General features: G+C 46.9%; 1 protein-coding gene across 6 annotated transcripts in view; it reads left to right on the plus strand.

Moving 5' to 3' along the window:
* Positions 1-24162, plus strand: part of Lrch (Leucine-rich-repeats and calponin homology domain protein) — a 170935-nt gene that overhangs the window by 66285 nt on the left and 80488 nt on the right. For 5 of the 6 annotated variants that reach the window (XM_084595668.1, XM_084595670.1, XM_084595671.1 and 2 more), the window contains exons 7-10: positions 3162-3281; positions 6312-6377; positions 15338-15426; positions 23492-23633. In XM_084595668.1, the coding sequence (XP_084451794.1) occupies positions 3162-3281; positions 6312-6377; positions 15338-15426; positions 23492-23633 (417 nt within the window). The remainder of the gene's footprint in view (positions 1-3161; positions 3282-6311; positions 6378-15337; positions 15427-23491; positions 23634-24162) is intronic. The other variant, XM_084595669.1, reaches the window with a different exon arrangement.

Consider the following 24162-nt stretch of genomic DNA (forward strand, 5'->3'; position numbering starts at 1 on the left):
AGATTGGGATGGAGCGCATTTGGCAAGCACTCGCAGATTATGACTAGCAGCTTACCGGTATTGCTCAAGAGGAAAGTATACAACAGTTGCATCTTACCTGTACTTACCTATGGGGCTGAAACGTGTAGGCTAACCCAGAGGGTTCTACTTAAGTTGAGGACAACTCAGAGGGCTATGGAACGAAAAATGGTAAGGCTAACCTTAAGAGATAGGGAGCGTGCAGAGTGGGTCAGAGAAATAACTTAGGCTACTGACATTCTAGTGGAAATTAAGAAGAAGAAATGGGCATGGGCAGGACATGTAGGGCGAAGAGAGGATAACCGATGGTCGCTTAGGGTAACAAACTGGATTCCAAGGGAAGGAAAGCGTAGCAGGGGGCGGCAGAAAGTTAGGTGGGCGGATGAGATTAAGAAGTTCGCAGGGGTCAAGTGGATGCAGCTAGCACAGAACCGGGTTAATTGGAGAAATATGGGAGAATCCTTCGCCCTCCAGTGGGTATAGTCAGGCTGATGATGATGATGATGACTCGTACAGCTCTGTGTGTGTGCGTACAGTGTGAACATTTTTTAGTAGGTCATTAGGTCAGCCAGGATCGAGTGGAGATGCGTGGCAGCATTGCACTTCGAGCACACATGAAACGTCACTTGAGATTTGACTCAGTCGAGATCAATAGTATGTGTGTGGCAGCAGTAAAAGAGCCATGGAGCTTAGCAGCTTTCAGGTACTGACACTACTGAATGTAGGGCCATGTCTCCAGTTCTGTTACTGTGGCAGCCATTCTGTCGTAAAGTATAGTTGTGATATGCCTGAGTGGTGTGGTTTCACTGAGGTCCTTGGGTTTTGTAAAGCCTGGCTGTTGGTTTCTGCTTATTTTACTCGCATATGTGGATTCATGTTGTTAGAGTACATAGATAAATATCTAAAAGGATGATGACAACCGGATTTTGTTCTTGGTAAAACTCTGTTGTATAGTTGAGTTGATTTTTCTTTGTGACCAAAAGGCAGAAGTTGCCATCAAACTTGCATTGAAAAATGTAGCATTATTTTTCCTGCCATTTTGTTCAAATCGTGATGACATGGACACAAAAGGCTGCTTGATGACTGTTTGCATTTAGGTACAAATACCAATTTTCACATCATCTCATTTTATGTGTGAAAATGGCTGGTGGTTGCAGTACCCATACATAGCATTGTTTGAGGGGGGCCCATCTCGCTTATAAGAGGGTCGTTTTAAGTGGAAGTATGTCGCTTCGGAGTGGTAAGATGTGGTACTAAATCATCGATACAGACCAACTACAATCTTTTCCGATGACCTCTTGAGCAAAGTGTTTTTGAACAGGTTGACAGATGGGCTGCGATTTGCGATAGGTAATGGGGCATGAGAAACAGCAGAGGTATACATCAGTCTATGTTAAGTTATCACAAGATATTCAGAGCATGGGAAAGAAAATATAAGCATTGGATGGTGCACATTTGGTTTGCACTTACAGATTAAAAGTAGCTACTGTTTAGCACTGAAAATTATAACGCACAGCTAAGCCTTGGCACACCCACACAGTTATGCAGTAGAATCTCTGGGATACGAATTCATAAAGTTCCCTAGCTGGAGTGCACTGTTTACAATGTGTGGAATTTTGTGATGTTCCAAACACTGTCCTATGCTGCTATATATGGTGTGAGTGCGCAACCTGCTGCTTCAGCGTTGAGTGCTACGCGCTTGCCCTACATTGCCGACTTTGTGATTGTTAGTCACACTGCAAGCACAGGGATCAGTTGGCTGCCATGCGCGGCTTGCACATTGCTGGTGTCTCAATTGCCAGTCTTATTGCGTGCACCGTGAACCATGGCCATTGGCCAGGGTGGCAATGTTACGGGCCTCAGGGACATAAACGCTTGCGTTGCAGGGGTGTCGTACGAGGACCCGGTAGCCTGCATGCCCTGAATTCCTACGTGTTAGTAAAGTTTTTCTGTACTGTATAGTGGAATACTATTGTATATTGTTGTGCTCTTTGGTGCCTTGCTTTTCCTATGCTAATGCAAGCAGCAAGCTTCCCCACCTTTAGCTCGCACTCGTTATCTAAGACACCTAAGGCACCGCAGTGTTGAAGGGCTGAAGGTGCTATTGACTGGCCCAAGTCTATTGTATCAGGGTAGGGAAAGTCACCGCTGCTGCTTGACTGCAACTGCCTTTTGGTTCCGCAATATCCATTTCTCATGCGAAACTGCTGTGGTGGGGGCTAAGCTGATATTTGGGGCTTTTTCTTTTGGGATATGTGCAATGCTGCCAGTACCTTGAAAATGGCACTGAAGGTTTGAGGTCTCCCCACTCCTTAGCAAGCATGCCTTCGGTTCTTTCATATGCACTCAGTTTTAACAAATTTTTAATATCATGGATTTGAGGTACATTCAACCAGCTTGCAGCTCTTGACCTGCTCACTGTAGCAATGTTTGGCTGTACAGTCAAAGTACATCTGTCCAGTATTCACCAGTGGGGCAAAAACTTGGAGGCTAATGGAAAGGCTTGAAATAAAGTTGAGGAGAGCAGGGTGAGTTTCACGAAATAAGGTGGTAAATGTAACAATAGAGGCCTTGTTGCAAATTTGGAGGCATTAAAAAATTTGCCAGTGCTCAGTCTTGCTTGGTAAGTCCTTGAACTCACGCAGAGCTGATTAACTATAATTGCATGCAGGCTTGCAGACCGCGAGTCATTTTTGGCTGTACCACCTCTGTGCTAATAAAATTTGTCTACAGCTTTCTTGGGTTGGCATCACCATTTGTGTTTGAGGAGACCTGCAGCATCTTTTCTCATGCTAAGCAGACTGAACTGAATGGGTAGGCGACACATGCTGCAGTGCTGATATATCGTAGATTCATTTCATGTCATAGCAATGTGTGTGTTATGGTGGGCTTGAATGACATGGCAGCGCCATAAGAGCAGTGCTGGACGATGGGACATCAGTGTGCTTACTTTTTTTGGTGGAGTCTGCTGTGTTTGTCGGAATCATTCCATATTTCTGTGTTCCCTGATGATGGATCATGGGTCACTGTGGGGACAGGAGTGTGTGAAATTGTGCTGGACATTTGGATGGAAGCCATCTGCAGAGTAGTGGGTTCAACAGAGGCCTGCTGGCTCACTGCTGTGGGTGTTTTTGCCCTCCCAGGTGACCCCCGAGAGAAGGGACGCGATGGAGGACGGTGCTGTGCCCCCCACTGTGGGACCGGCCACACCTAGCACACTCAGCCCCAGCTCCGAGACAGGTGCCGAACACAGCCCCCAGGCGGTGGGTAATGTTCTCCTCGGAGGGGGGAGGGAGGGAGGTTGCATGCATTGCATTGATCGTCATCATCATCAGCCTTACTATACCCACTGCAGGGTGAAGGCCTCTCCCATATTCCTCCAATTAACCCGGTCCTGTGCTAACTGTATCCACTTGACCCCTGCAAACTTCTTAACCTCACCCAGCCACCTAACTTTCTGCCACCGCCTGCTACGTTTTCCTTCCCTTGGAGTCCAGTTTGTTACCCTAAGCGACCATCAGTTATCCTCACTGTGCTTTTTTGGTTACAAAAAGGGGGGAAGCAGACAACAAGGAACAGCTAGGCAGATGAAGTTCATATCACTTTAATTAATTTTAAGCAATTAATTATTTCCGAAGCAAATTGAGATACTAAAAACTGCATCAGGGTCAAGTTGAATGTTGTAAGGCAAAATCCTGTGTAGGCTCATAAGGGTCTGTCTGTTCCTCCGTGCTTGTGTACATTCATGAGAAGTGTCACACTTCGTCAGATTTTATGGGATACCTTGAGATTCCGTGGGGTACTGTTTACCTTTAAAGTTGTCAGTGAAGAACTTTAGTTAGTGGTAGATAGTGACCGATAATGGTAGTGGTAGTTAGTGATAATGATAATGACATCGCTTGGTGACGTCATTGGCTATGACCGGACGTGCGTCCTGATCGATGACGTCACATCCGGTCATGTCTAATAACTGGAACTGACGTCACCATGTTGTCGCATCCGGTCATGGCTGCTGACTTTACCAGGCTAGTCACGCATATACGAAGCTGACCTAGCTGGATGTTCGATCCAGGCGTCCGTGCGGCGCCTTTCATTTGGCGCTTTCTCGAACGCCGCACCACATAGCTAGCATACAGAAGCAGATGTACTTAAGCACGAATCAGTGGCATTTCAAATCGGTTTACAGGAAAGAAAAGGTGCAGTATCTGTCATACTTCTCCGTGTACGTACACCTGAACCGTGCCATAAGGAAACTGAGGAGGAAGGTGGGAGTGAAAGAACAAAGGGGTACTATAGTGGAGGGCTACAATCCACTTCGCTATAAATTTCGCCTCATCGCACTTTAGTGATTCAAAGAACCCCCTAAGATTTTTTTCAAATGCTGCCAGGTGAAATTACAGGTGAAATCTTGAAACCATGGCCAGAAAAATGAAAATTTGTTAAAGGTGTGCGAAGAACAAATTTTCTGGTGAAAAGCGATTATGAATAATGATGGGTGGCAAATAAAGTATTTTTGAATAATTTCAAAAATCTGTACAGATATGTGTTGAAAATGAGAAACATTTTATTTAAAAACACAGCTATGGAAAAAGAAAATTGAGATACTGCAAAACAATATTGTATTTTCACCCATTATCAGCATGCTTGGTTATAACTGTATGGCCTACCGGCATTGACCAAGAGAGCACGAATCATACAGTAAGATTGCACTCTTGCGTTGTGTAGTAAGCATAGTCATCTTCGTCACGTTACAATTGCAACGTGCTCTTGCTATGTGGTGAACATTATAGTCTTCATGAAGTTTCATCTGCACAGCTTCTTCATTTAACCTGGGTAATATGCCATTAGATATGCCACCTGGGTGAGTGCGACCGATACCGTGAGTGTAGTGTCATGCGAGTCTACCAGGCGGCTTGACAAAGAGGCAGTGTGGCGTAGAAGAAGCCACTCTCGCGTAAGACAGAGCGTGCGCAGCCATACCAGACAGGCTGTTGAGACCGTCAAACAACAAGAAACCACACTAGCCCGTTGCCAAGAAGCTTACCAAGCGTGGAAGCGAGCCAAGATCGAAGAAGCACCAGCGAATGTGGCTCTGGCCTATGGCTAATGCTCTTGAATTGGTTCAAGGATAGCTGAACCGCTGAGTTCATTTTTTGTTTTTCCTTCTGAGCATCAAGTTAAAGTATGGCATAACGTTTGTGTTTTCTAGCAGCAATTTCTCTCAAAAGTATTGTGAACAGGGCATTAGTCCGCAATATAGATTTTACTGCTATTGCCACTGTATGATTCCTTATTCTTTATTAATGTCTGGTTGCTGATGATGAATGGAAACAAATATTTCTTTGCAATAATTTTTACTATTCAAAGTCGCTTTGCACCCTGAAATTTGATATTCACATGCATCTAATTTTGCCTATCTGTGGCGGCCATGTTTCACAGAATATTTTATTGGGAGAATTAAAAAAATATTCTATTCGATTCTATTCGAGTATGTACTTAGTTACAGCCTCCTATATTTCCATGCCCGGTCAACCGCTCTGGCATGGCTATTCAAGATTGTTATCTAAAAGCCCAAGTTGTTGGCCCCACCTCGCATGATGCATCCAAACAAGGTGTGATGTGAATTCTCACAATGAGATGCTCGCGCTACACAGCATGTGCTAGATGTTCCACTGCATTCACCATGAGAAGACAGTATATTGTACCAACAGTGGCGGTACTAACCTGCGCCCTTGCTTCTTTTTGCATGATTTTTCTTTTGTGCTCTTGGCATCTAATTTCTCTAGAGCAGAGGACACTATGCTGTGTACACGGCAGAACTGCTAATGTCTCTTTTGTTTGGCCTCTGCTCTTCTGCGTGTCACCTTAATTTCTTCCTATCCGTCTTCCAGCACATTCTCTGTGTTCTTGCCGTTCCCTTCTTTCTCTGTGTTCTTTGCTGCCATACTTGTGGATAGGGGTCTGTCTGCCTGGCATGCACAGATGTCCAAAATAAACTGGTGTGCCCAGAGATCAGCGCCTGCATCAACATTAGCCACCTGTTGTGTCTGTCTGAAGCCACAGCACTGAGCCACTGTCATAGAGCTGCAGTCCTAACGGGGCTGTGCATGTCAAGCATGAGATATTCAGAGGAAGATCTGCAGCATTTTCGCTACCCGTGCCTAAGCCTGTCCCCAGGGTCAACGTGGGCAGCTGGGGCTTGTTTTGAAAATGGGGGCCTGTGTATGCAATTGTGCAGTGCACGTGTGTCATGTGTGTTATCTCTGGGTGAGGAAAGGTTCTTTTGCATGCAGTTTTTTGAAGATATGGACATCCAAGAGCATGGCTGGGGCTGTGCTTCTGTGTCACTTGACTCGCAGGTAACTCATCGCTGACTGCACTTTGAATATCAGCTCCTTCAAAGAATGCTGCGTAATCTATTTACAGTCAATCTCAGCCATATGAAATGCCAAGGGGGTTGCAAAATAATTTAGAACACTGCTGATATGTTTATCACGAGACCGAGAAAAAGAAAAAAGAAAACATAAAAGCAGGGGAACGTTGGGAAATACGGCAAAATGAAAATTGATGATAGTATTGGCAAACTGAACACATGGTCATCGCTGTGTTAGCGCCTGAAAAGAAATTGTGAAGCATTTTTTGTTACATTTCCTCATGTACAGAGAGCATAATGCGCTTCTTCAGAACTTGCAGCACCTGTGGCTCTCACGATCGTAACTTGAGCGAACATATACAGTCGAACCCGGTTATATCGAACCCGGATATATCGAATTTTGGTTATATCGAACTCACGGAATATCCCCTTGAAAATCCCATGTAAAAGTATAGGAAAGCCGCGTCATATATCAAGCTCAATTTCACCGGTCGTTCGATATATCGAACTCCGCACCACGCACTAAAAAATGTGCCTTCCCCAAAGAAGATCGCATCACCCTTGGCCGTTTGCCGCGTGACGTTTTCAAGCCACGCGCGGCAGGAATGAGAGGGGACAGTTCTGGACAGCGCCGTGCCCATTCCCCAAAGGCGCGCGCATCTGCAGTTATCGTTTCCCGCGCGCCAGCACATGACATTTGCAAGCCATGTGCATGGGTGTGCCCATTCTTCTGCCGAGCTCTCTCCTTCAGCATGCGCTACGCATGCGCCAAGCCAGCTGAGCCCGTTTTCAGACAGACGTGGGACGCTTTCTCCAGCGTGTGTTGCGAACCCTCTGCGCGCGGTAGCTGACGTGGCTATGGCGCCTGCCGACGTTAAGGGGGGATGCGGGTCTTAAAATCGCGAAAAATGGTCAAAAATGGCAATTTTTAAAAATTGCTGTTTTGAAGTCTTCAATGTCCCGACTATGCCTCTACAAAATATTATAGCTCAATTCTTACTCAAAGTATTAAAAAAACGGCAATTTAGAAACGTCGGTGAGCCGAAATTGAACGCCAAACGCGAAAATTTGCACCATTTTCAAGCCGCCGTAGCTCCGCGCGGCGCGAACCGATAGGCGCCATCTTGGTCTCGTTTGAAAGCTCGTTTCCCGCTCTCTCTCCTGGCGTCTCTCAACGCGCTGTAGGTGTTCGCACAGCGGAGCTTTCGGCATCCGTCCGCAAGGGGTGAATCGTCGCGAGACAGCCGCTGATTGGGTAAAGCGCGCGCTCTCCGAGGCGCAGCCCTCTGATTGGCCCTGACGCATGCCTCACCTCCCGCGACCGCGTTGCCGACTCTTCGTCGTCTGCTTTTGCCCGCTGGCACGTGATTTTTTGCGCTCCTCTTTGTTTCCTAGCATTTCTCGTTCTGCATTTTTTCTCATCATTCCTGTAAATATTTTGACTATTAACTCGCTCCTCTTAGCTTCGAAGTTATTGTTTTCGTGTGTATTTGCATGCCTGGTGTCTGTTCCGTGTCTCGATGGCACGGGACGCGCGCTTGAAAGCAAGCACGCGAAAAGCAGTCGGCAAAAGGAGACGCGCGTGGAATAAGAAGAGTGCCACATCGAGAACTACAGCTTCGGTGTTGCCGCAAGCTGCAGGGCCGTCGGCGGATGCGGCTGGATTGAACTCGTCGACCACAGTTTTGCCGATGGACGCGGCTGGACCGACATCGTCGATGTCAGCTTCGTTGGTGGACGCCGCGGCTGGACCGTGCCGATCGGCGTCAACTTCGGTGTTACCGCAAGTGTCTGCGGTTCCAGTGGATGCGCCTGGACTTAGCCCGTCGAAAATATCGACTTTTGATGCTCTGCGAGTCTCTTCAAATTCTGTGTCGTCGGAAGCGGCCCAGCCGGCTGAGCTAAGCCTAACGACGACTTCGGCGTTTCCGCACGTCGCTTCAGCGCCGACGGACGCGGCTAAACCGAGCTCGCGTGTTCAACGTTTGGACACAGTGTTTTTTACGGAGGCGGAGTGCGCGGGACGCGAAAAATGTGCAGATAACGCCAAGACGTCATTGGCGAAGAAGTCCGCGACTTCCCGCAAGTTCGAGCTGATGAACGTCAGCACAGTAAGTGTAGACGACGATCGCGGCACTGAGTATATAATTGTTGATATGAGCATACTGAAGAAGCTGTTTGCATCCACAAGCTGCAGCAAGTGTGGGATGGCCAGTGTTCAACTCGCGAAATGCAGCGGAAGAGAATATGGCTTAGCTGTGAAGTTAGTGCTCACATGTTCGAATTGCGATTTCGCCAAGCGGCACTTTTCGTCGCCACGAGTGCCCGGGAAATCTAGCATCACACCCTTTGAAGTAAATCTGCGGGCGATGAAAGGCATACAAAGTATAGGGAAGGGAGTGACTGCTCTAGCGGATTTTTGTGCAACAATGAACCTCTCCCACCGAGGACTTCACCACAAAACTTTCAGGGGGCACATGAACACCATGGTGAAAGCTTGCCAGGCAGTTGCTACTGCTACAGAAGCAGCAAGTGTCAAAGTGGTGAAGGACTTATACAAAGACTTCCTGAACCCAACAGGAAATGTAGACGTGATATTTGATGGCACATGGAAAACGCGTGGCCACAATTCAAATATTGCAGTTGGCTGCATTATAGAACTGTACACTGGCCTTGTACTGGACCATGTTGTGCTTTCGAGGTACTGTCGTGGGTGCCAAGGGGCACCTGATCCCAGTGATGATGGTTACGGTGACTGGGCTGTGAACCACAAGTGTATGAAGAACATTGACTGCAATGCCGGACGAATGGAGACCGAAGCAGCTATGATTTTATTCAATAGGTCCTTGGAAAAAAATGGGTTGCGGTACACAACCATGCTTTCGGATGGTGATAGCCGCACATTTCATGCATTGACCCAGGAAGGCGTGTATGGATATATATCCATCGCAAAAGAAGGACTGCCTCAACCATGTCCACAAGCGGATGGGGACGGCTCTTCGCAACTTGGTTGAGAAAAAGAAGGCACAAGGGCAATCTCTTGGTGGAAAGGGCAACCTTACCCAAGAAAAGATAAAAAAGATCAATTACTATGGGTATGCCTTGCGGAGCCATAGCCACGACGTCGCAGGCATGAAAAAGGCAGTGCAAGCTACGCTGTTGCACCTGACCTCAACAGATGAAGCCCCAGATCACAGTTGCTGTCCTCAAGGAGTTGATTCATGGTGTGCCTTCAATCGTGCTTTGGCAAACCAGGTGGAGCCTCCACCACACAAAAACCCTCTGCCAGGCCATGTTTGCACTGCGCTTGAGCCAGTTTTTGCCAGGCTGGGCGACGAGGCCCTTTTGAAGCGCTGCAAAGATGGCATGACACAGAATGCTATCGAGTGCCTGCACTCTGTTATCTGGAGCCAATGCTCTAAAAACACGCATGATTCTTTGCTGGCTGTTCAAAGGGCTGTTGCAGAAGCAGTTTCTCGCTTCAATCTAGGGATGGCAGCAACCAGCAGAGCTGTTGCAGAGCAGCTTGGTTATAGCCCTGGCAGGTGCCTCATTCGTAGGAGCCTTGAAAAAGATACAGAGGCTGTGCAGGTCTGATAAGGGTCACACTGATAGTGAAAAGGTGAAGAAGAAGATGGCCAAGAGGCACAGGCCTGACAAAACCCAAGACTACTGCCCAGGACTTATGTGAATGATTTAAGATTCAGAGACTGTAGCAAGTGACTTTCTGAGCATCTTTTTTTTTGTCAAGTGCCAATGTCATACATAGATTTTCACAGCCATTACATGAACAGATTTATGTAAATTTGGTGTCATTTTGTTCACCAATAACTGGGCTGCATGCTAAAGCATTAAATCTTTCCATGTGACTGGAAAACAAAAGTGGCACAGTGAGTAAAACTTTGAATGCAGTTTTCTCAGCTTTGTTTATTTGGTAAAAAGCCTTGCCTTACGGAACTTTTCATAATGTTTGCATGCACGAATTTTATTGAACTTGGTTGCATTTTTTTCAGTAAAATCTCAGCTACATCCTAAAGCTTTCCGTTTTCGATAAAGTCTGATAGACTAGCAATTAGATCAGATGTAAACTAATTACTCCCACATTGTCTTTTTTCTCCCAACTTTGTTATTCATTCATTACCTATATAATGACTTCTTAAAAATTTCCTTAGCTTTAGGATGTGCAGTAGGCTCTTGGAAATGACAGCATATTTTTAAAACCAGTTTTTTTAATTAAGAAATTGCCGTAATGGCCCGTAAGAAAAGACACTATGTGCAGTACATTATCTTGCCATATTTTCATGTCTAGATGAGGTATTTCAAATCTAAATACATATTTAAAATCACCATTCAAAGATATATCACCATGGCAATTTTCAGCAAGATAGGTTAAGAAATAAAAAAAAAGTTTTTAAGACCCTCATCCCCCTTAAGAAGCGGCAGCTCTCTGTGTGTATTTTTTTTTTTTTTTGCGAGAGTCATCCTTTCTTATCGTAGTGCTGTACGCGCGACGTAGCGTAAGATATGGCGGCTGGGGACGTTAAGAAGCGGCAGGCTTTTTTTTTTCTTTTTTTTTTTTTTTTTTTTTTTGCGGGAGCCGTTTATCTTTGCATGTATGAATCAACGGAAGCACGTGGTCAGCTGCTGTGATCATGATGCCCGCCCCAAGCGCGGCATGATAAATCGAACCAGGCTTGTGCAATCAAGCCATCACGGGCACTCTGCCAAGTTCGCTCCCGGCCACCGGAGGAGCTATAAAAAGATAAACGCGCCAAACGCGCCGTGGCGTTATCCTATCCCTGCGCAGCATCTTGGCACGCTGCCAAGAAATGAGCCGTGGATGCAACGACCCAAACGAAACGGAGTGACGAGCGCCATCGACATGCAAGCGCTGGCGATTTCTGCCGCAGTGACACAGAAATCTTGTATTGAGCTGTCGCGGTGGCTTGAGTGGCAGAGGTTCGAACAAGTTTGAAATTTTTCGCTCTGTCGCTGCCGCTCGTCGCTGAAATCGCTCAATCGCTTGCATGTGAGCGAGCTGGCCTTAACGCATTTTTTTTTTTTTTTTTTTTTTCAAATTCTCGGGTGCAAAAGTGGAGGGTGGGTTCATTATGAGAGTGGGTTGATTATGCGACAAATACGGTATCATTTTTTCGCATTGTAAGTGCCGTCACAAGCCGATTTCTGTATATCGAATTATATATCGATATATCGAACTATTTCGCGATCCCCTTCGAGTTTGATATATCCGGGTTCGACTGTACCTTCTGAGCAGATCTAACAGTGCTACAACTGATGTAGATGTTGGTTCCGGCAGCAGCTCACTGTACTTTCCATCGTCAATGTTGTGCGCATCTATGCACTGACCCACAATCTTATCGACAGTCAGAACCACGGATCTTAACAGCATCGTTCACATAAACGTAATCGTGTTTACAGTTCGCGCAAATAGGATGGTGTGTCGCGCTCACTTCCTGCATGCGATCCCGTTTGACAGCTGCAAAGGGAAGCGATGTAGCAAAGCACGAAAAACGCGGCGGCAACATTGGCAACATAAATAGAACAAAGATAAGCCAAGGCGCAAAAGAAGCACAGCCGCTGATGATGATGATGTCACAGCTTGACCAAACGCCATCTACCTAATGCAGCATGCAATGCCCCACGGGTTTATGCGGTAAACCTTTAAGGGGAGACACTGGTCTTAAAGACCCACTGTCCACCCTTCTTTCGAAAATATTTTCTTCCCCGGTGACTGTGAAACTTCGCCCCCAGAATGCAAGGCCGCAAAATGTTTTTGAAAAGAGTAACTAATAACGCAGTTACAGCCACCGCAATCACCCTATTCTGCTGTGCTTCTCTGCCCGAGGTCGTCTAGCCTCCGCAAGACTTATTCCCTTTCCTCCTCCGCGTTTGGCGAGAGGTGGGGCTTGGCACTCCGCGTGCGCGAAAAAAAGAAAAAAAAAAACGGGCGAGGGAGCGCGCGCCGCTAGATTGCCTGGCCGTGGCAAGGGAAAAGCACGCAGCGAGCGGTAGACACCCATCCTTCACCCTCAGACAACTAGACGGACCAATGGACGTCATTCTTGACAAATGCGTTATAGCTGTGGCTCGACGGGCCAGCACAGGGAACGGGAAAGCTGGCTTCCTGAAGGAGAGCATATGAGAGAGCTTTGATTTTTATTTTCGTTGCTTTTGCGGCGCGCATGTCACTGTAGCATTTTGCACAGGCTATCTCCGGTACCTTAAAAGGTCCTTCCCTGGACAGTGGCCCTTTAAAACAAATTGTTTTATTATTAGAGCTATCACAATGAAATTCAGTGTGTTTATGTATTTTTGCCTGCTGTTTTCAAAAATATAATTTGTTTCACTATATCTCAATAAGTTCTCATACTATGGAAAAATAACTGATGCCTAATTAGGTAATTTTTTACAGGTGATTAAGACACTTTTTCTCAATATCTTTTGGCTCTGATTAAAATGTAGCTGTAGCTAAAGACCTGCCATGATTAAGACACTTTCTCTCAATATTTTTTGGCTCTGATTAAAATGTAGCTGTAGCCAAAGACCTGCCATGTGGAGCTATGCTGCTTTTATTGTCACTGAGGTGCGTTATCATATAAAAATGTTCAATTATGGCGATGCCTCATATATTTTAAATATAATTAGCTGACATTAGCCGTCGAGAGCAAGGGGTTAGGATGTCCAGCTCCAAAGACAGTATTTTGAGCCCTGCAAACCATTTCTTGAGGGAACTAGCGGTCTGGTGCCAAGGAGGCCCGTTGGGTGGCCCTGAAAAGCTCTGTTGTGACGCTCGTGCGGTTGACCGCTCGCATCTTCGCGATCTCGCCGCAGGTTCCTCGCTTTGTGTGCGCCATGGTGTGCGCAATCAAGTTGTTAACGCTTTCATGTCCACAATCGCGAACTCGGTACTGGCATCGCATTCCACGTTGAGGCCACGGTGAAATTTTCTTTGAGTCGTCGACTTTCCTGACAAAACGGACTTTGCGCCGACCGCTCAACACAGTGCGATGGCTCCGCCATAGTGTAGTACGCGGCGGCGGCATCAACACAAGGTGTATTGTGGTCCGGGATGCAGTTTGCACTGTAATTTGAACCCGCGGTGTTACGCAAGTTCCGACGGCACGCTTGCGGTCGGCGCCTTCGGTTTTTGTTCGCGGCTGCCGTGATGTTTTGAAAACCGATTTTATAGCATTTACTGACCGAATTCAGCGTTAATAATTCAAGTTCAAGTGCTCAAAAGGTTAAGCCTTAGAAAATGGGTTTTTCTCAAAATCGATTTTTTTACCATTTTCGACCGTTAAGACCCGCGTCTCCCCTTAAACACCTCAGGCCAAGTCAAGCCTGCTTAAAAGTAAACATGACTGCCAGAACTTGTCACTCGTGCCAGCTTTTATGCCCATTCACTACTTATCATGTGGGAATGCTTCTATATTATGATGTAACAGTGGGGTTTCCGATACATGGAATTCTATGGGAGCCATGCGGGCATTTGCGTGCAACAACATAGCAACTGGGAAAATACAGCACCCTGGAACGCAACAGCGGGTTTCTACTGTAATTTGACGAAAACATTTAGGGGACACATGAGTGGCCTAAGAGTTGATGTGATAGCATTGACATATGGACATTGTGAGCTGTTGCCAAGTGATGTCAATTAGCAGTGCTTATTGCTGTAACTGGGTTGTAGTGCTACTTATTAGTGCAAAGTATGAAAGAGCACTGAGCAAGGGTGGAAGGCAAGCCTCAGTTTGCAAGCCGAGCCAACATTTCGATGAGGGGACTTGTTTTCATGTAAAGTCCCCTAATGCAAAAAGCAGAGCTAAGTACTGCGCAGATCGCTTATAACTTAAGTCGCGGAGGCCGCGCAAATCCACACTATAAGTGGTACCACACTATATCCAAATTAAGGTTTTTCGTGTTAAATACACACTAGATTGATAGCCTCCCTTCCAAAACAGCCGTAATAACTAGTGAACAAAAAGCAGCCACTAAGTCTGCTGCAAGTGTTACATACAGTGCAGTCCACTTATAACGATATCGAAAAAACTGGAAAATTCGATCGTTATAACCGATTGCCGTTATATCTGGATCGGCAAAAAAAGGGAAAACAAAGAAAAAAGAACACCCCACATATTAAACAAGAAACAAAAACACCCCACGTTTTTCCCCATACATGTAGACTTGCCTACTTACTAGGGATGAGTGAGTCTGGTTGGACAACGCTAATCATTGTAAAAAGCACTAAACACTTTATTACAGGCTGCAGTCCAGTGCAGTCCGCTGTTAAAGGGAGCATGAGATTGTGTGGCTGCTGGGCTTCACAATTCACTCCCGAGATAGCCGGCGGTAAACGATCGCTCAAGGGGCATGTACAGTAAGAACGGCTGGCTGTTCTTCCAGAACATACACATAGTGCCGGCCATTCTCGTCAGTTGTTGGCGGCAGCTCTTTGCAAAGTGTATAGGCCACGCGATCATACATTCCCTTAACAGTGGACTGTACTGTACGTGGCATCTACCTCGGGATTTCTCATATTTCACAAGCAGACTTTCAAGATGTTTGAAAGCTTGGAGGGAGTGTCCTGTCTTTGGCAAGAAATTCGCTACGGTCTCTATGGGCTTCCATTAAAATGTTTCTTGGTTTAGGAGGTGAAAGGCCAAGAAGTAAATGTACTGTCCGTCACCAAGATAAGTCTGTAATCATAGCATCGAAGTTCCTTGCTGTGTGAATGGGTGTATGTGGACCAAATGGGACATTGCATAAACACTTGATTGAAAGTACAGTACAGGGCTACAATCATAAGCTGAACTATGGACTGTTGAAAATATGTGTATCCTTGTTATGCACTTGTGCTGGGATGATTTGTTCGGTGAGAGTATGGTGTTGCTGACAGTGGTGCTTTCCCCCTCTCTCTATCCTGTGAAGAATGGCCCCTCAGAGGTGCTTCACAACCGTGCAGTAGAGTTGCACAATGGGGACCAGGCCGGAGGAACCCCGGTACCATCCCCTCCCAGGTGGGCCCAAAATTCTTTTTTACTGTGTTGATGTTGCGTTTCTCTTTTCTGCAGAGCTGTCATCAGCGTCGGTAACATACCGAACGAAACAGGTCGCACTGATTAGTCGGAATTGAGGGATGTTACGAACGGGGTCAACATGCATACTGGTGATTGGTCACAATATCAGTCGGCAATTGGCCTGAGCACACACAAGCAGGAAAAGAGGCACCTCTACCCTGGAATCAGTGAATTATTCTTTGCATTCATGTCGAGTGTCAGCATAAGTGCAGAAGCATTTGAAACTTTAGAACAAGTACTGAAACTTGTCTGCACCCAGTGCATAGTCTCAGACGAAACCTGATTTCTACAAGGGTTGTATGTGAGAGAGAGAGAAAACTTTATTTCAAAACGAAAAAGAAAAAAAAAAGAAGAAAAAAAAAGGAGGGGGGGGGGGCAGTGAATGAAGTCTTCATTTCAAGACCCCAGTGGCCTGGGCTGCCGGTCTTGCCTGAGTTACCAGCCTACGCTGAGTCTCTAGATCAGAGCATAGCAGAGTGGCCTCCCACTACACCTCCGAATGGTGCATGTTTATGTGTGCAGGTTTGGGGCCTGTGCACCCCCATGTGACGTGGTAGGCGGTGGGCTGGTCGTTGCACCAAGGGCATATGTCTGTGTAGTGTTCTGGGAAAATTATGCTGTATTGATGTAGGTTGGGATAAGTGTTGGTTTGGAGCTGTCTCCATTCCCGCGTTTCCTGTGCATTTAATTTCTTGTGTGGAGGGGGATAAATCCTACATTGTTCTCGTAGGTACTTAAGTCGCGTGCGGTAAGCCGCGGAGACAGGAATGCTAGTTGTGAGATCGGGATTGGTGGCCTCTTGGCTTGTGTGACCTCGAGCTAGCCTATTCGCGACCTCATTACCTTCCAATCCGGAGTGCCCCGGAACCCAAGTGATCTGATGTTTGAGCAGTGAATTTGTCGCCAATGGGTTAGTTGGGAAGCGAGCTAAATTTGTAGGTATTCTGCCTGCAAGAAGGAGCCGACACGCCGCTTGTGAGGATCGGTGATTACGTGAAGCTCTCGATTGATCGCGTCTCCAAGGTTGTGTGCAGCTGGTGTATGATTTCATGCAGGGGTGCAGCCAGTGAGGATGTTTCATTGTCAGAACACTTCCCGAAGTTTGCCGAATTGGTGCACCTCCCCCACAGCTTGTAGCTTTTTTGCACTCATTTTGTTTGACCATATAACCCCCACCCCCATCCGAAAAATATTTCTGGCTGCACCACTGGTTCCACGGAGTGAGGTGTATTGAAGTGGATTTTCAACCGGAAAAGAAGGAAATGCTTGCAGGGTACCTTTGTTGCATTGCTTCCGAGCTGGCTGTGTGTTGTGCAGATGCTTAGGCTGCCTGGTGGGCTCTTCTGATATTGTGTTCGCAAACCTCACTCATACTGCCCGAGATGGGGCAGCAGGCAGCACGCTGTACTACGAGACAGCCACATTTACATCTGCCATTTACAGTGGAACCTCGATTATACATTCCCCAGTCATGTGACGACCCGCATTTTAAGACGAATTTGTGCAGCACTGGCAAAATCGCCGTAGAGATAATGTATCAAAAACCTTGATTATACGACATAATTTTAGATGGACCCCGCTTCGTACGACAGCTGGCTGGTACCGTCTGTCAAAAAAAAAAAAAAAGGTCTTCCGCAAACGCAGGCCAGCATACAGGTGCACTGCAGCCAGTCGGTAACACCTGCACGTTATCACTCCACCTATCAAGATATGCGCCCGAACCACTCCAGACAACAACCGCAGCCTTAATGGCCATTTTATTTTGCTTGTTTGTTGTTGATGTTGGAAACCAGTAACCAGCCCTCTAGCGGCGAAAATGTGCTGCGTTTGTCAGTACGAAAAAAAAATCAATTTCGGACATTGAAAATTAAGGACACTTCGTGGGGCCCTATAATTTAGCATAATGCAACATTTATTAAGAGGCAAGCGAGAAGTAAATTTAGGCCCGCCTCGGCTGCGTTTCGATGGAGGCGAAACGAAGTGGCGTTCGTGTGCTGTGCGATGTCAGCGCACGTTAAAGATCCCCAGGTGGTCGAAATTACTCCGTAGCCCTCCACTACGGCCCCCCTTTCTCTCTATCCACTTTCACTCCCACCTTCATCCCTTCCCTTACGGCGCGGTTCAGGTGTCCACAGAGCAAGTGTGACAGATACTGCGCCTTTCCCTTCCTATGAACCAACCAACCAACCAAATTTTATTTTTGAGATACGAAACTATCGCCACTCAAGCACCCTGGATTATTCTGCTCGGCGCTGCTGCTAATCCACTCATGCTGATTATCCGAACGTGATCTGTGTCTTCCGAAGAAAAATGGTTACAGAATTTTTGGCTGTGATTGAGTGGCGCGGTTCGCCATGTCGTGAAGTCGAAAACTGCTAACCCTCAGAGATAAGCTCCGAATTATTGAAGAAGCCGAAAAGAGAATGGGTGCAACAAAGGCCAGCATCGCTCGCGACCTCAACATTCTGGAGTCACCGCTGAAAACTATTCTGGCCAAAAAGTAAACCAATTTACTAAATGCAAGTAAATTTGCCGTCAAAAGGAAAGCCGCAAAGGAAGGAAAGTTTGCCGTCATGGAGGCGACTCTTGTGGAATGGCTGCGACAGGCACGCAGTTCGGGGATTCCTGTTGACGCCACTTGTTTGGGCGCGTGGCGACGTTGGCAATCTGCTGGCAGACGTTGCAGCGTTCGAAAGAAAACTAATGCGTCGAAGCTGGGTAATGGCACAGAAGAAAATGACTGATATTTTTAGACGGTAATAAAGCTTTTTTTTTTTCGGACCAGTTCAAAACAGAGGTCTGGTTTTGTTAATTTGATTAGTGTTGGTTGCCGCGGACTTTTAAGGTGCTCATTCGGCGCAAGGCCACACGCCACTGCCGACATTCTTTGATATTCGATTATACGACACCTGGGTTATACGACTGTATTGCATGGTCCTCTGAAAGTCATATAATCGAGGTTCCACTGTACAGTAAAAGCTCGTTAATTCGGACTTCTAGGGACCGTGAGATACGTCCGAATTAACCGAATGTCCGAATTATCGAGAGAACAAAAAACAAAAAACATGCACGATTTTATCTCAACATACCTTTCTGCTTTCCCGCAGAAACCCGCACGGATACTATTTTCCTCAGTCCTTCCAGGTGCTCAGCAGCACGCATGCCATCTGCAGTGCCCCAACAAATTTCCTCTAACACAATGAGGGCCTCTGCTGCTTTCTTCACAGTGTGAGGGGGCCGAGGCTGCTCCTCTCGTAGCCCCTCTTCCTCCTCCGAATCTTCGCCGTGCAGTACGTCCCGGACAATTTCTTCCTCAGTTAGAGAGCCGGCTGTAGCAATGCCGTCATCAATGCTGATGTAATCGGCGAGTGTCACCGCATCCGGCAGCACACCTCCGAAATCCGGGCAGTCATCTGCATTGTCGTCTGGCGACACTTCTGCCACTGTGTCATTGCAGGGCTCAGGCAAAACGAAGCCACTGTGTCGAAAACAGCGATGACGTGCGCAGGCGTGTTCCTCCAAACGTAGGCAAGAATGTTGACCGCGCTCAGAAGATCCACGTCGTACTGCTTACCGGCTTCATTGCACAGTAGCATGTGTTCCAGCACGCGCCTGCGGTATTTAGTCTTCACATACTGAATTATACCTTGGTCCATCGATTGGAGGGCCGATGTAGTGTTGGGCGGCAAAAAAACAACTTCAATGTTGTTCAGTCCGGTGGCACTGTTATGTGCACTACAGTTGTCAAGGACAATTAACACCTTGCGGTTCTTCGAGGAAAACTGTCGGTCTAACTTTTGTATCCAGCCGCGAAACATTTCCGATGTCATCCAGGCCTTTTTATTAGCCGGGTACTCCACTGGAAGATCAGGCTCGTTCTTAAAGCACCGTGGCTTTTGTGCCTTTCCAATGACGACAAGCGGCAAGCGCTCTGTCCCTGTCACGTTTGCGGCTAAAAGAACGGTGACTCGTTCTTTACTCCTTTTTCCTCCGATGCAGGGATCTCCTTTCATTGTCACAGTCTTGTCAGGCAATGCCTTAAAAAGAAGTGTTGTTTCATCAGCATTAAAAATGTCATTTGGATCATATGCTGCGATATGTTCCAGCAGCTGAGCGTTCTTCCAGTTGTTGGCAACATCTTCGTTGACGGCACCTCTTTCGCCACACACAGTCTTGAAAACGAGACCATGTCTGTCTCTAAAGTGCGCACACCACCCTTCTGACGCTTTGAATCCATCGATATGCATCATCAGTGCAAACCTCTCGGCCTGCGCCATGATGAGGGGTCCACTCAATGGGAGGTTTGCATCACGCGAGTTGACCACCCACCGAAGCAAGGCTTCTTCCAACTCCGGATGAGCTGCTGTTTGCAGACGCTTTCTTGACGCTTGGAACTTCTCGCTTTCGAACGCCTGAAGAATCTGTTCTTCATTTTTTACGTATGTGCTTAAAGTACTCCTTTTAACGTCATATTTTTTCATTGCTTCTTTTCGGGAGAGCCCATTCTTAAGGGCCCGCAAAATTTCTACTTTGGTAGCCAAGTCCTTGGCCTCGTAGCTTTCGGCCGTTTCGCCGGTGTTGCCATCGGGGGCGATTGCGGTGATACCAGCGCACAACAGAGAAGCAATGAGCCGCACTAAAGCGAGCAGTCTTCAATACAACAGCGTAGCGCACCGACAGCAGCAAAACGACAAAATGGCACCGCCAGTAACGTCGATTCATGAAAAAACAAGAAAAAGCGCCCATCCAGCCACAAGTCGAGCCAAGTTGATTAATTGATGTCCATGGCGATGTTGCTTTTGGGTATCGCTATTGCGCCGCGTTAGTCTTATTTTCGTTTCCGAGCCTCGGTAGCTGCCCGAAGTTGTCCGAATTACCCGTTGTGCGGTCAAATCCGTCCAAATTAACGAGAGTTTCATCCCATAGACTCCTATACATAATTCTGGGGACCAGGCGCGAAGGTTGAATTATCCGATTTTCCAAATTAACGGGAGTCGAATTAACGAGCTTTTACTGTATATATCTACCAGCTAGGTTGCACCCACTTTCACATATGAGCTCTGGTGCGTGCTTTGGCACATGTTCTACTCATTCTTTTGAGCTTGCAGTAGAGTTTTTCCTCGGGTTCAATAAAATTTCACTACATTGAACGTGCGGTGAAGTTCACTTTGTTATACTGAAGCTAAGAATGCTTGGGTGGTACACACTGCACCCACATGGCACCCAACTGTGCCGCCGGTGGCCATTTTTGCGGTGCACATAGCAGAAGAACTCCTGCCAGTACTGCTTCGAAATCATGATTTTGTCTTGTTACGGTGGCTCGCGTGCCACATTCATGTTGTCACTTAGACTCCGCATTCATCGGAAATCGGGCCTGTAATTGTTGCACTTGATAACTGCGTGAAAATGCGTCTCAACAAATGCCACTTAGGGTGGACACCTGCACGGTTAGTGCTGCTCGAGCCGAGGTACGTGAAAAGGGCGAAGTGACAAACGTTGTTCATGGGATTAGGTAGCAATATATTCCGGAAAGAAAGCTCGAACAACTGTGACAATAGTCGTTCTGTGCATCCGGAAAGCCACATGTGGTTCTGTAGCGGGTCTACGGGGCTCTTGCATTGCTCTAGACGACTTATCTGCGACCCTTAATTTCGATCTTTTCTTCATATGTGAGCTAGACATAGCGCTTCAGAGTTTACCCTCGGAATTACCTGCAAACATTTTGGACAAGGTGCATCCCGGATAAGCGCAGGATAGGCATCGATTAAGGTTTCCTAAAAGCTGTACGTATGAACTATGTGACCTTGTTCTGTTTCGGACCTTGAAATGATAAAGTCCTTCGACATGCGCTGTTTCCCGGGGGTGTCGTGGCCACCCTGGCGATTACTTTTTTTCTTGTACACATACTGGGAATCTATGCTTGTGCCAGGGCGATAATGCAAGCTCGCTGCCTGGCTCAACAACCAGCCAGTTTAACTTGACCACTGCATTGTACCTGCACTGTGTTTACAGATGCTAACACGAAAGGTTTGTTTTTTGTTTTTAGGGTTTAACGTCCCAAGGCAACTAAGGCTATGAGAGACGCCGTAGTGGAGGGCTCCAGAAATTTTTACCACCTGAGGTTCTTTAACATGCACTGACATCGAACAGCACACGGGCGCTAAGCTTTTCGCTTCCATTGAAAAGCGGCCACCGCGGCCGGGATTTGATTCCGCATCCTTGGGCACAGTAGTCGAGCGCCCTACCACTGCACCACCCCGGCGGGGTGCCAGCATGAAAGACAGACACGACAGGGATGAAGCGCGGATTATCGAGTATCGGCTGTACACTCTCCTGTCAACTTCTGTTAACACTCAACAGGAACAGCCCAAAAAGGAACCACCACCATGCACTTAGCCCAGTTTTGGGCCTTAATGAGCTACCAATAATTGCGACAGTGGACAGTACCTTTTTTAAAAAAATATTCCTCCGGCGTGGTAACAATAACGATCCCAAGTTTTGACTCTCCGATAGCACGGAAGTCAGTCCACGGCGTCGTTGGACCTGCTTCTCGACCTCGGCTCAAGCAGTGTTAAGCAGCGCAGCTGACCATCCGAAATGGCGTGTAAGCCGTTCGTCTACTATGTGCACCACAAGTATGGCGCGTAGTTGGGCGCCACGTGAGCGCCAGCGCATACCAGCTATAGACACAATATCCAAAATACTTGTTTACATTGAGGGATTCATTGCATTGAAGTTCGATTCATCAAGGCTTAACTTCATTGAGAGAAGTTGGAAAAACGACCTCGGTATGCTCCATCTCACCAATGGTTTGAAGCACTGTGGAAACTACAGCTCTCTCATCCAACAAAAGGGCAGGACCGCACACTGCAAATGAGCCCTCAAAATACTTGACTACTTTTCAAGCAGTTATTAGAGTATTACTATACTCGGGGACGCCTTTTCTTGGCAATCAAGCCAAAGCTACAGAGCCAAAACGCACCATCTTCCTTCGCAGCTGAATATAGTCCCAAGTTACATGAGTAGCTTATGTAAAAACAAATTGAAATCATAGCGCTAGTTATTTACGGTATATTTTTTATAACAGAACTGATTTTCCGAAATGAAGATGTTATGCCTAAAACACTTTTCTTGGTTCCACCAGGTTTTCTTCTGTGATATCTGTCGCGGGTTTTAGAGACACCCCGACTTTGCAGACAAGATGGTGACTGCCGCCGGTTCGGGTCGTTCCGGTTCTGGTTCGTTCACTCCGCAACGACTTGAAGCGTTTTCACCAGACAAGATTCGAGTCAAGTTCAAGAGACGCTGGCTGTCGAAGCAAACGAAAGAAATGATCTGCAACGTCTATGTAGGCCGAAAGCCGCGTGGTCGAACTACATGGCGGAGCGACACGTTTAAAGGCCCCGCCTCTCTACCTTTGCGCCCATTGCCAAGAAAAAGTGTCCCCGAGTATAAGGCAGTTCTGCCATTTTCGATGGAAAGTGCGGAGCGGGTCTTTCACTCACTGGTTAAATTTACAGAAAGCCTGCATGAACGCAGTATTCTGGGGGCCTACTGCATGCGCTGTCGTTTGCAAAGCATGGTATCCACTCATTCAGTCCTCTCTGCTACATGCAGCAGCTGCACATTAGCTCTTATTTCTTCCCATTGATGGAGCCGCCAGTCACAGCGTGCCGCTCTGGTTGGCTCAGATTGGCTCAGATTGGTGTAGGTTCCACAGCGCTGCAAACCACTTGTGCAATGAAATGTAGAAGAGGGAGTGGCACGATGCAAACCGTCTGCGGTAATTTATCTGGTGTCATTTTTTTCTTTGCACTTGTGATTGACATTGGCCTACTTTCTACAATGCTGGCGTGTTTTTGCTATCTGCACTGGAATCCATCTGATGAAGATATAACATAGTGCCATTCGTTTAGACGCCCGCATTTTATCTCGACTGTTTGGTCCCTGTTGAGTGCTCCTGCCCTTCTTGTGAGTGAGTCCACTGGGTGATGTGTGTGTGCAGGCTGGTGAGCAAGGATGGGCCCCTGCGGCGTGTCCACCAGCAGACTTACCGGGAGTTCAAGGAGGCCCTGCGGCTGCAGCGGATGGGTCTGGCCCCACCCCCACCCCCACCCAGTCCGCCCAGGGCCACGACCATGGCTCCAGTGGGTGGTGGCATCTTCTGGAATGCTTTGAGAATATGACTGGCCAACCAGAATTTTGGCATTTGAACTAGAAGCATGAATTATCCGAGTTTGAGCTATCATGGGTCTACTTTAGTTGAATTCTGTTATCGAGGCTCCTCAGACTGCGCCTTTGTTCAAACAAAGCGGGGTCGCAATTTTTTTTTTTAAATGAAACAGAATGAAAGATGCTGGTGCAAAACATTGTTCAGCTGCATTCAGGAGTCAAGAGTCACTACCATTTACCTCAACAAAAGTGCATTGCACATTTAATGATTAACTTCTCCTAGGGCAAGTTGGCAGGGCCGCTATATTATTTATTGGCTGTCATCATAGTTTCCTTCATGCTGATTTTGGCAACATCAAAATATGGTTGCACATCTCTCAACACAACTCAGTTACTGGCTTATGTCTTCACTGTTCACCAACACTTTTATACCATGTCATATTAAGCATACGCATGAGTAGTGGCCAGGGTTGTATAGAGTGTTGCGACACTAAACATGACATT

The sequence above is a fragment of the Amblyomma maculatum genome, chromosome 2 (assembly GCF_055883805.1).
Source record: "Amblyomma maculatum isolate TAMU_Amacu chromosome 2, ASM5588380v1, whole genome shotgun sequence".
Lineage (NCBI taxonomy): Eukaryota > Metazoa > Arthropoda > Arachnida > Ixodida > Ixodidae > Amblyomma > Amblyomma maculatum.